Raw genomic sequence first — 12996 nt, forward strand, 5'->3', positions numbered from 1 at the left:
TGAGTTTCTCAAAGAGCCACTTAAAATATTGTTCTTAAAACCAAATACACATTTCAGGTGAATTTTAAGCAGCACATTAGACTTGAGAAATCTGGCCTTGACTTTAATGTGGTGCTTTTGTGTGATGCAACATTTGTTTCTATTAGGTTTTTTTTTTCCGTGTGTGTGTGTGTGTGTGTGTGTGTGTGTGTGTGTGTGTGTGTGGCGGGGTGGGGGTGGGGTCTGTTATATGGTTGCTTCTTGATAAAGCCACAATTAAAATCCCTTTTCCATAGGTGTAGAGAGAACAGGCTATAGAGCTACTTCCTTACTGTGTATCTTGGAACATGTGGCTTAACCTCTCTAACTTCAGTTTCTTCAGCCATAAAATTGGAATATTAACAGTACTACTTTGGTAGCCTACCAGCTGTCTCCCCAAGTCCGTTCTCCCCTTCTTTTATATTAACTGAGTTCTAAGTAGGCATTTGTCCATCCTCCTACAAAAGCAATTTCCCAGCCTCCACTGAGGCCAGTTATGGCCATGTGACCATGAGCTCACCAATGGAATATACATACAAGTGATTTGTGAAACTTCAAAGATACTTGCTAAAAACAAAATAGCTTGTGTTGGCTTTCCTTCCTTTCTTCTTATCTGGGCAGGGAAAACAAATGATACTGGCTTAATTTCAACCTGGCAATTCAGGAAAACACCTATGAGGAACAAAGCCATAAAATGGAAGGATCCTGGGTCCCTGAGTGGCTTCATGGAGCAGAATTGAGACTGTCCAGCTGACAGGTGGGAGAAATGAGCAGTTTTCTTAGTTGAGTCTTTGCATTTTCTCATCACTGTGTGGTCACTTGGCTTTTATGTAATATATCTATCTCCTAGAACTTCTGTGAGGATCACATGAGACAAGGCTTGTAGAGATGCCCAGCATGTCCTGAGTTCTGTGTAGATGTATCAATATTATTTTTAGTAGTGTGACTGTGCAGTTGATTTGTTTCAATGGGGTGGCTTTTGCTTATGAGCTCCTTCCTAAATCCCTGTTGTTTTCAGAGCATTAGATACTCCTTCTTTTGAATCTAATGGTGAATAATTTTTTATAATGGTAGAAAGTAATCTGGGTTTTCATTTAAATCTTTCATAAAAATGTTGGGAAAAAATGGTAGCCAGTCCCAACCAAACACCTGTTTTTACTGCATACCTGAGAAATCTTCAGCAGGATTGATAATGAATAAATTTCTTTGGGTATGGCTACTGAACAACTGTAAATCCACGTCAGTTTTCCTTTACCACATATGCCACAACACAGAGAAAGGTATATATGGGGACGCTGGCATCTGAGTCACCAGCAAAGTCACATGCTCAGCTTGGAAACATGGCTTGAGGGAAGGTACTTCTGTGTTAGAAGACCTAAGATCTAGTTTCTTTTCCACCTCAATATAATAATCTGAGTATTGTACTTACCAGTTTTAATGATCACTTTGCTTCAAAATTAAGATATAACCACTTATAAAATAAACTCAAAATATCAAGAAGGCAATTGTAACTATAGGAGCTCATTGGACACCTCATATGTGACACTGCACCAACTTGCTTTCTCATTCCACTGTCAGCCAGCCATGACCCTCACTGTACAGAGGAAGAAACAGTCATAAAGTCTTGCCTAAAGTCCCAAAGCAGGACCCCCAACCTGCCAGGTTTCAAAACACCCAGTATCTGCCAGTACAAGGAGTTGTTGGCATCTCCAGCAGGTGTGAGATCACCCTCATTTCTGAATTTCACAAGGAGCCCAACCCTGGGCCCCCTCAACCTCTCCTCATCCTGAGAAGACAGACAACTGACCCGATGAGCTGCGAGCCAGCATCCTCCTCCTCATGCACGCGCCGGGTGAGGCCACAGTTCTCCAGCGACAGTTTCTCCAGCAGTTTGAAGTCCACGTCGTTCCCTATGCCGATGGTGAAGATACAGATCCGACCTCGGGCAGCCTCCTTGGTGTTGTTGAGAATCTTGAGGGTATGGGTCTCCCCAACGGTGGGCTTCCCATCTGTCAAGAAGATGATGAGGGACACACTCCGGTCCTCGATGTCGTTGTGGGTCACATAGTTGTTGAGCAGCCCAATGGCTGTCTGAAGGGCACCGTTGATGTCTGTGCCTATAGGGAGCAACACAGAACAGCTCACACCTCTGCACCCACCTTGACCCTGACTCACGTGTAGAGCTGCAGAGAACTCAGCCACACAGGCATCAACCAGCAGGCCTGAGCTGCGGGGGGAAAAGAGGTCACCTGCATATGTGAGGTGGCTCAGCTTACAGATAAATCTAAATGGCATGGAGTTATCCCACTGTCAAACCTTTTCCCCAAGGTACCCGATGACGCTTGGGCTTAGAAGTCCTTATCTTAGCATTAATGGCCGCTACATTCCTAGAACAGCATTGAAAAGAAGCAGAACATGTTAGATGCAGAGATTTGAAGAAAGAAAGTCAGAGAGGGAAGAAAGGACCACAGAATGAAAAGGTGGGGGGGGGGGCGAGGCAGGCAACTGGAGACCATGTTAGATGGCTTCAAAGGCTGCCCAGGCTGGACGGTGCTGACTGAAGAAGTAATGAGTCACCTTCATTGTCTCTTTCCTTGCCTGCTGCCTCTTCAGGATTACCTCTGCTTGTTAGAAGCCACAAAGGAAAGAGGCATGGATACATATATATATACCTCCTGATTCTGTAAACTCTCCTTTAGAAAGGTGCTCATCAGCAGCAGTTCTGATTAAAGTCCTGGGGCAGGGTGTGTGGTAGGTACCAATATGTATTTGCTTGGTGGATAGAGAGAGATGGGCGATTTGGTTGGTTTAGGTTAAAACTATCAGCTAAAATGAGGTTTCTGGATTAGCCAGGAAGATCACTCAACTGAGCTACCACTGTTGAACCATCAAGGAAAATAGATTTCTTACTGTAGCATGAACATCTATTTCCTTTAGTTGTTGTTTTTTGAATGGTTTGAGCTAAAATTTCATACCAAAGAAATTTCCCATTCTAAGCACCCAATTCCTTATTTTTAGTCTTAGATTTCTGTTCCAAACATCTTGCAAAATGTACCATGTTAAAGAAACAGATCATTTTCCCCACTGCTTTATACTCTCCAGAATTTCTGGCAAAAAGGAAAAATCTATGCCTGTGACAATTATGTTCATAATTCTTGTTAAGATGCACACCGAGTCCAAACAGAAGGGAGAGTTACAGCTGAAACCATCTTCAACACTTCTTTGGGATCATTAATTTGCCTTTCATAACGCCCATCTAATTTCATGTGGCCTCTGGGTGTGTGGGCATGGGCTGACTGGCAGGTGTTTGTATGCTCTTTAATCGGCACTTAGCAATGATGCCAAGTCTCCCTCTCCACTTCAAAGCCAAAGAGAGCCAGGGCCAAGCCATCAATTTAGCCTTCCTGATTGCACCTGGGTGCCAAAGGAACCACAGGGCTTGGAATCAGGCCTACGTTAAAATGGGGCATCTCTTGTCCACTCAACAACCAAGAACTCACGGGACCCAAGCGCACCAGCAAGGGAGCTACTCAAGTGGGTAAAAATCATGGCCACATCTGATGCTTGAAGAGGACTTCCTGCATGCTGGGCCTTTTCTATGCACTTTAAATATCTTAACTCATCTCACCCCAATAACAACCCCATTATTATCCCCGCTTTACAAAGAAACTGAGGCAGAGGGAAGTTCTTTGTCTAATAGAGAGTGGAGCTGAATTCAAGTCCAGGCAGTATGGCTTCAGAATCTACGCTCCTAGTTCTGAGGTTCCATTCTCAGAGAGAAGCAGATTCATCCACTGTTGACCTGCAGAGGCTGAGGCAATGCAGGGTCAAGAGTAAGTAGAGGAGCTGGGGCCGTAGCTCAGTGGCAGAGCACTTGCCTAGCACATGTGAGGCACTGGGTTCGATTCTCAGTACCACATAAAAATAAAAACAAAAAATAAAAAAATAAAAAGGCATGTGGTACATCTACTACTACAAAAATATTTTTTAAAAAAGAATAAGTAGAGGAGCCAGGCATGATGGAGTGTGCCTATAATCCCAGTGGCTCAGGAGGCTGAGGCAGGAGGCTAAAGAGTTCAAAGCCAGTGTCAGTAACTTAGAAAGATGCTAAACAACTCAAGAACACCCTGTATCTAAATAAAACACAAGAAAGGACTGGGATGTGGCTCAGTGGATAAGTACCCCTGGGCTCAATCCCTAGTACTCTGCCCCCTATCAAAATATATATATGAAACTAACCAGGTTTCTAAGGTTCAGATTCCAAAGGAACATAGTCCACAATTCAGCTGTTATCTGAAGTTGTTTATCACCTCCCTGCCAGACACACTCACATCATTTGAAGAGTAAGTAGTGCCATTAAAATAAGTTTACTTAACAAATATTCACTGAGGATGCAGTACCTGTCAGGAACCACGCTGGGTACTAGGGGCCACAAAGACTTCACAGCCTTGTCAACTTCCTTCTGTGGACAAAAACTATCAAATTAAATCTATTCTTTTACCTTTGCCATCCAACACCAGAAAAGTTCTAGGACCACGATGCTATGGAGACTGGTAGAAAATGCCAGACTAAGTCAGACACTGGCCAAGCAAGGCCAAGCTCCTCTGGAAAATCAAGGCTTCGTCCTCGATGGGAAATTATGAATACATGAAAACTGGGAGAAGACTGAGTTGTTTCACATGTTTCTAGATAACCAAAGTGGAATTAACCACAGTGACAACTTCATAAGATGGGTCTCTGTAAAGGGTCTTCAAGACAGGGAGCAGGGACAGCCGGCCCCACAGAACACTCCAGCACTGAGCACCTCTTTATGTGTCCACAGTATTCATGACACAGCCCCTGTCCGGAGTTGAAAAAACTTACAGGTAGCACAGATGGGTAACATACTGTTCTGATTCTCTGATCTCAGAACTCTGTTTCTTGATTCTGGGGACTGAACTACTGAGCTGCATCCCCAGCCCTTTTTAAATTTTTTATAGAGAGACAAGGTCTCAGAGTTGTTGAGGCTGCCCTTGAACTTGCTATCCACCTGCCTCAGCCTCCAGAGTCACAGGGATTACAGGTGTGGACCACTGCACCTGGCTTAGAATTCTCCTCTCTGAACACTCTGCACATGGCGCCATGCTCAGGATGACCACGCAGTGACTCAGAGCCCAGCATCCTCCTTGGCCTGTTTCACATTCATGGCACTTCCCAGGCCATGGTGACCCACTCGGAAGACCCTGCCTTGAACCCTCACCAGTTCTGCAGAGCAGTGCCATCTTGCTGCTCAAGGTGCCCTCATCCAAACGGACCATTCACTGGGCTTTAACTCTCCCACCCAAGAACAATTTACAAAAAAAAATTTCCTTGTCCAGGATCCATGAGAGAAGCCAGGAAAGCCTCCAACCACCTTTTAGGTTCTTTCTCCCTCTAAGTTGACCAACTTAGTTTGGGGACTGAGGGAGGAGAATTCACAAATTTGATGTTCTGAGAACCAAAAGCTCCTGAGAAAGCCCTCACCAGTTACCCTCTGTCGTGTCAGCACCTTTCACTCTCAAATTCTTGTCTCTTGGCAGAAAATTAGCTTACGATCATCCTGCAGCTACTACTATGGCGGGCAGGGATCATTCTTACCTCCACTGGGTGACATATGGTGAATGTGGATCTTGCCATCCCTGATGTTGAGGGGAGTAACGGACAGCAAGTGGTCCTTCCACACTTTGATCCGGTTGGAAAACCCAATGATACTGAAGCGGTCTTGGGGCCGGAGGTCGTGGAGAATGGTGAAGAGGGCATCCTTGGTCTAGGAAACGCAGAAGCCAAACCAGTCACTTGGATGGCATTAGTCCACTTCCTCCCTGGCTTGGAAACTGCCCACAAGGAACCATCCCAGGGTTCAGAGTGGTACCTTCCATGTAAAGGGCTCTTGGCTAAACAGAAGGAATTGTCACCTGGCTAAACAATGGCGTAACTGTATATAAGGCATGAGTCAGTGGTGAACATGTGACAGGTCACATGCTGCTACCAGTCAAGATGTGTCAGGCCCAAGGTATACCTTCATGATTGCCATTCTCTTAACCCAGAATATTCTTTGCAGCTGTTTTGTTCCCATCTTTCACCCAACAAGCCTCTACTCAGTATTCCAGACCCAGACAAGTGGGCGAAATTCTCTATTTGAAACTTTTCCAAAGAGAGCTGATCATTCCCTCCTCTAGGCTGGCCCTGTCCCCAGAACACTCCTGTCATAAAATGTCTGCTGCAGAGTGACGATGACTTGTCCTATGCCTCTTTCCCTTATTGGATTGGAAGCTGTTTGCAGGTGGCTCTCATTCACCCAGTAACACACAGGAGATGCTGGAGGTGGGTGAATGAAGGACGGAAGGAACATTTAATGAACCCTCAAATCAGACACAGTAAGTGCCACAGGAATTGAGTAGATCATGAAATCACCAGGGACTGCAATGACATGAGAAGGTTCTGTAAAGAAACAGAAATTTGAGTGTGAGGCTTAGAGGACTGGACAGCTGCAAGGAGTAGGAGGAGGACTCTGAAGAGCAGTGACCATGAAGAAGCAGGGCGGGAGCCAAGGGAAGAGGGGAGAGGCGAGTGCGGGAGATGCCGGCTGGAACAAAGGTGTGCGCTCAGGTCTGACGTGGCCTGTGGAAAGGAGGAAGGAACCTCAGGAAGCAAAACCAGAAAAACTCTAGAGTCTGGACAGGAGTTTCTGGAGTCCACCACCAGACACCAAGAGGAAGCACGGCCCTCCCCGGACAGCAGGCTGGGCGCTTAGAGAGACTCAGCCTCTCAAGTTAGGGGCTTTCATGACACCATTGCCATGACAATGATACCAGCACCTTTTTTACAGCACTAAAGATCACAGACTTCAGAGCCAGATGGTCTTCTGTGGGGGAGGATAGAATAAATGAGGACAGGCAGAGAGGAGAACAACAGGGAGGGGGGAACAAAAGGTGTGACTTTCACTCTAAGCAGCTCTGGCAATACTCTCATCGCTGCTCCCCACCCTGCGTCCCTCCAGGCCTGAATTCTAGAGAACTCAGCATATTCTCAGTCTAGAGGATCAATGCCATGCACGCTGCTAGTTTAAATAATATATTTTCTTTAGACAAAATAAAGCCAAGGGAGGCTGGGGGTGTGGTTCAGTGGCAGAGTGCTTGCCTGGCATGCCCAAGACCCCAGGTTTGATCCCCAGTACTGCCAAGTAAAGCCAAGGGGGAAACAGTCTTACATGTTCACTATTTACGAAGATTCACTATTTAAAAGAAGGGGCCAAGGCCTGGGGATGTGGCGCAGTGGTGGAGCGCTTGCCTGGAATGCATGAGGCCCTGGGTTCAATCCCGGCACCCTCCCCTCACACACACACAAAGACAAAGTGCCCAAGACACCAAAAGTCTCACTCTGAGATGCCCACGCTCCTTTGGAGTGAGCCTCCTGCTCTGTGGCTGGCGTTCCTAAATAAAGGTCTTTGCTGTCTTAGATAAATCTTTGTGCTTCTTTTGACATCTCCTGAGATTCCTTTCTGTGGTGTAAGTCAAGAACCTGCCAGGGCTGAGTTGAGGCCCCCTCCTCCATTCTGGAGGACCTCCTCGGACCCCTTGCAGGTGACGGTGTGTACTTGAGGCTGGCCTCATCATCTCTCGTGGGCCCTATGCAGTGAGCGCCATTTTCCTTTCTTACTCTTTCCTATCTCACTGTGTCTGAGTCGCCCCATTGGGACAGTGACAACGCCCACCCCATCAGCTTGACTCAAAGGTCAAATCAGGTATGAGATGAAAGGTTCTCAAACAGGGCCAGGCCAACAGTGAAAGGGACCTTGTATTCGCTGGTGGGAGGTAGAATTTAGGGAAGCAGGAAGTCTGGAGCGGCTATTTCCAGAATGACTGGCAGTAAAGAGCAATATGACACTCGGAAATATGAAGTAGGTCTTTCCCCAGATTTTATGACTCTGACTTTGCTTCATTCCCCAGATTCAGGCAGTATTAGAGCTTCCACCTCTCTGTGTCAAATGACCACTGTTTTTGTTTTTACATTTCCCCTTCTGAATTTCCTTCTTCCTCACTTGTCTGTCCTCCCCTTCAATCCTGTGTCCACCTGCTCACTGTAATATCCCATGGCCCAGCTCCGAGTTTCACTGGAACCTCCAGATCCACTTTAGAATACTATTCTGGACATGTCTACTTTTAAAATGGTACATTCCATTCTTTCCTGTGTGGCTTACTAAACCAGGAGGTTCTAGTCTGAGCAAGTGTTCACGTAATGTTCCCTGGTGATTCCTGCTGAACGTTAGTTCCTCATCTTTTACCATTTCTTCATTCCCAGATGGAGGAGGCAGCAGAGTTAATGATGATGATGATGGGGACAATAAATGTCATACTGAGTGCAAATGCTTCCCTGTGGGTGACTGATTCTCCTAATCCCCAAGCCCGTCTGAGGTAAAGTGACTATTAGTATTCCTGTTATACAGATGAGGCAACTGAGGCACAGAGGGAATAAACGCCATGCCCCACAGGAGCCTGGATTGGAATACAGGAGGACTGACACCAGGACCAACGCTCAACCCACAGCGGTGGGATCTGCAGCCCCCGCCCTGCTGGGGTTGAGAATACTCTGACCTACAACCCTCACAGTCTGCAGCCCATTTTGGGATTCCTTCCAGTTCTGTTTCTGAGCTCTGTTTATTTCTTTGTTTCTTTCATTTCATTTCTGGCAGCAATTAATGGATTCATCTCCTATAACATCCTTACAGAAGGCACTGCATGAATTCCCCATCCACCCAGGGACGAGAACAATGACTGTATTTCATTAAATCCGTCTCCTCATCCTACAGAGGATTGCCTCCTACTCCCAGTTCTTCCAGGAGAAAAGAGGGCTGTGGAAGTGCTGTTTTCTCTCCTGGGGATGGGAAGCCTCCTCCATTCTCTCTGCACTCCTTCTGGTGTGGGCTTTCCCCTGGTGAGGGACACTCATTGGCAGCAGAGATTCCTGGCCCCTCACAATCCTGACCCCCATTCCCAGGAAATGGGTCAAAGTGTCTTCTGACCATAAACAGAATCCACACCCCAAATGGGCCAGCAGTTCTGGAAGACATTTAAGTGTGTGTGAGATGCTCTAACAAGATGGCGGCTTCCTCCTTCTTAAAACTCTTCTTGTTCTGGCTTTCCCCACACACCCTGGGTCTCCCCAAGCTGACTGGTGCTCCCCTGGGCTCTGCTAGGCCTCAGCCACCTTTCAATGAAAGAGTCACAGGGTGACAGTCTCAGCTGAGTCCCAGCTCCACACTCCTCCGCCAGTCTTTGTCTTGCCCACTTCCAACTCATCTCCAGAACTTGCTTCTCTCATTAGATCCAGAGCAACCCAACAACTATTCTCCCAGCATGTCCCACCAGCAGCTCAGACTCAACGCCATGAAGACTGGGACCTTCACCTTCTGACTCTCGCCTGTGTCCCCTCTGCTACTCCCTCTCCTGAGGAATGGCACCTTTGGCCACTCAAAGGTCCAGGTCAGAAACCTAGGCATCATGTCAGATCTTCTCTCCGCCCTATCCCTGACCCTCATCTGCTCCAGCACCCAACCCCCAAATTCCAGCGCCTCCCCAAAGCTTCCCAGGACTATAATCTCAGCATTTTTCTTTTGTTGTTGTTCTTAATTTAAAAAAAAATTATTATTGAAAAGATCAGAAAAAATAAAATTCACATTATTCCACCACCTAGAGACAACCACAATCAAAATACTGGCACACCACATGCCCTTCAGGGGTTTTTGTGTGACTCTACCTGTGTGCACATGTGTGTATGTGTATATGTTTGATTTTAAAGAAAATGGGATCGTATAAAATGTATATCATGCTGTAAAATTTTTATTTACTGTATCATATACATTTTTCATGTCAATAAATGAATGAAAGTCATATAATTTTTTAACAGTAGCATAATACTCTGCTATATGTGTACCTATACTTTAATATTTCTGAGTATTGAAGCAGAATTGTTATGAAGCTCATTACTCACCCATCTCTGTGTCTCTGACTACTTCCTTAAGATAAATTCCCAAGCATGGACTTGGAGTGATGAAGGACTTGCACCTTTGGAAAGATTGAGCATGTCCACATCCTGCTGTGGAGTTAGACTTTCACCCCTCTGTTAAAGACCTTTAACTGAACAAAGTGGTGCACGCCTGTAATCCCAGCGGGTGGAAAGGCTGAGGCAGGAGGATCAAGAGTTCAAAGCCAGTCTCAGCAAAAACGAGGTGCTAAGCAACTCTGCCGTGAGACCCTGTCTCTAAATAAAATACAAAATAGGGCTGGGGATGTAGCTCAGTGGTGGAGTGCCCTGAGTTCATCCCCAGTACCCAAACAAACAAACAAACAAACAAATAAAATCATTAATGGCTCTTCACTGCACTCAGCATAAAGTTTACTCTCTTTTTTGGATACAAGATCTTCCACAAAAATATATGGACTCCATCTTCTAATTCTATCTGCTGCTGGTCCCATCCCCATTATCAACACTGAGGTCAACTCCACTCTACCCTCACCAAGCCCTTTCCTGCACTCAACTTCCCTAAACACACCAGGCGTTTCCAAGATTTCTGCTGCTGCACAAGCTCCCCCTTCTCCTTTCCCCTATCTACCCTGGGAACCGTGGTCTGTCTGTCTTTCAGGACCCACCCACCATGCCCCTCCTTGGTGAAGCCATTCCTAACTCAGCCAAGAAGACAGGCAATGGCTCCTCCCCTGATCCTCCTCCATGGATTCACATGGAGCACTCTGGCACCTCCACATCATGGCGGTATTGCTTCCTCATGCTCCTGCCTGCCTCAGGGCCTCCCCACCTGCCGTTCCTTCCCCTGGAATGTTCTTCCTCACAGCCCACACAGTGGCTAGTCCCTATACTTCCCGTGCACATTCTCTCCCAAGAGATCCCTCCCTCGCCTCCCCCACAGGCTGCTCTCCAAGGCATGGCTCCTGTTCTTTCCATCACACTAAAGAGGACGCCGTTCTCTGTTTGCACGTTGGTTATCTGTCCATTCCAATTCCATGCTTTTGAATGCAGGAACTTTTTGGATTTTCTTCATTCTATTTTTAATACCCAGAAACACCTGGCACATTAATGAATGCTTGATAACTGCTTCCTGAATAAGTGAGTGGTTGATAAATTGCCTGTCACACTCGATAGAGAGGAAGCTCCTCAAAACAGCTGTCCCCCTTCCCCTCCCCACTCCCAACAAGGTGTTTTGCACACTGTAGGATTTCAGTAAAGTACTAATATCTGTCGGATTAGAATTGTATGCGTATATTTTGTTTGTATGGGTAAACAAATGAGGGACAGAGAGGAGAAAGAGAAACAGAAGAGGAAAAGAGAGAGAGGAGAGAAGGGATCCTAGCTCTACTAGCAAATCAAAGAATGTGAGAGACTGCAGACTCCTCAAGACAGATAGAAATACCAACACCGGGAGGGCGGACGTGTGGGAGGTCAGAGTGGCCTGGTGGACACGCTGCAGTGCAATCCTGCACCAACACGGTGGCTTCAGCCAGAGAGCTGGCAGCACCGGTTCCTCACCCTTCCTGCTACTCAGACCCAGTGCACACAGCAGGAGCATCAGATGGTCTTGGCATTAGACTTCTGGAAGGTCTGAAGGTCTGGGGCTGAGGGTGGCCTGTCTGTGAGGACAGAACCCACCTGCAAGGTCCCCAGGGCCCAGAGCTGGCTGGGCTGCACAGGGAGGGTGGGGGAGGGCATGCTTGTCAGAAAGGGCTGTTTGTTTAGCTGCTGGCCTCCTTAGGGACCCTTAAATAGTGTGCTAAAGTCATTGGGAGGGAACCAGAGGGACTGGCCTGGCTCCTTGGCTGGTATTTTCCCCATCCTGATGGATATCCTGCTGAGGAATGGTTGTTCAGTCTCTCCACTCCCTCAGCTCTGTGACTGCAGACTCCTTATGACCTTGTAAGGCCTCAGCTGCGATGTATCCTTGCATGCACCGAGGGAAGGCGGCCAGAGGCTCGCAGTTGCTCCATTTCCAGTTGCAGTAGAGCTGTCTGGATGGCCTCTTGCCCTCCTCCCAGAGGGGCCTGGGCAGAAGCCATCTGCTACCTGCCTCCACCCTCCCTCAACCCTTGACTGGCTCTTCCCCTTTCTTTGGCCCTGGAGCTCTGCCTCCCATACAAGGATTGGGAGGGAGGAGAAGGTGAGGTCCACAGAGCAGAGTTAAGGCGAGTGGGCTTACGCTGATCTTTCTGCACAGTGTTTATATGCTAAAGATTAACAGAGACCTAGTCAGGCTCTGTTCCAGAGAACAGGGAACAGGGTTAGCACATTCCAGAAAGACCAGAGGAAGTCCAGAGAGGCAGAGAATGTGCAACCCAGGCTTTCTAAGGGCCTGAACTGCACTGAGGGTAAAGGAGCGTTGGATGAGGGGGAGGATCAGACCCCGTAGGATCCCTCCCAAACCTGAGATGGTAGGACGGTAACGAAGAAGAGCTGTAGACTCTTTCAGCACAGGTGTATGAGGAGGCAGGTGCACCTCCAGGCCCTTTCCAACTAACAGCCTGAATGAAGATCCTGCATACCTCCCGGGAAGTCATGCTCCTGGACTCGCTCTGTCCACAGCGCTGCTCCCTCTACTGGCCTTACAGATTGGAGAGTCATCGACTAACCCCCAAATACATCACTTGGAATAATGATGTCCCCAAATTATTAATAGGTGACCACAGGAGACTGAAGAATGTCTTCCCTAGAGATCTTCTGAAATAGGCATATGAAGCTGATGTTTACATGTATTGCATAGAGTTTCCATGGAGATGAATACAGTGGGGGGTCCGGGTATGATGAGTGAGTGGGGGGTAACTGTCTGACATCAGAAAGTTACATTTGCTCTTTGGGGCCATTAAAATAGTTTCCAACAAGTCGCCATCCTCATTCATCATTATGTTCCCAGACAGAACAAGGGCTTATTTGGAGTGAAAACAGAAGGGAGGGAGG

At 47.1% G+C, this 12996-nt stretch overlaps 1 protein-coding gene across 2 annotated transcripts in view; it reads right to left on the reverse strand.

Moving 5' to 3' along the window:
- Itih5 (inter-alpha-trypsin inhibitor heavy chain 5) overlaps positions 1–12996 on the reverse strand; it is an 86245-nt gene that overhangs the window by 16406 nt on the left and 56843 nt on the right. For both annotated transcript variants that reach the window (XM_013356396.4, XM_021723040.3), the window contains exons 8-9: positions 5635–5803; positions 1826–2135 (exon numbers count right to left, since the gene is read on the reverse strand). In XM_013356396.4, coding sequence (XP_013211850.2) covers positions 1826–2135; positions 5635–5803 — 479 coding nt within the window. The remainder of the gene's footprint in view (positions 1–1825; positions 2136–5634; positions 5804–12996) is intronic.

Source organism: Ictidomys tridecemlineatus, chromosome 10 (assembly GCF_052094955.1).
Source record: "Ictidomys tridecemlineatus isolate mIctTri1 chromosome 10, mIctTri1.hap1, whole genome shotgun sequence".
NCBI classification, from domain to species: domain Eukaryota; kingdom Metazoa; phylum Chordata; class Mammalia; order Rodentia; family Sciuridae; genus Ictidomys; species Ictidomys tridecemlineatus.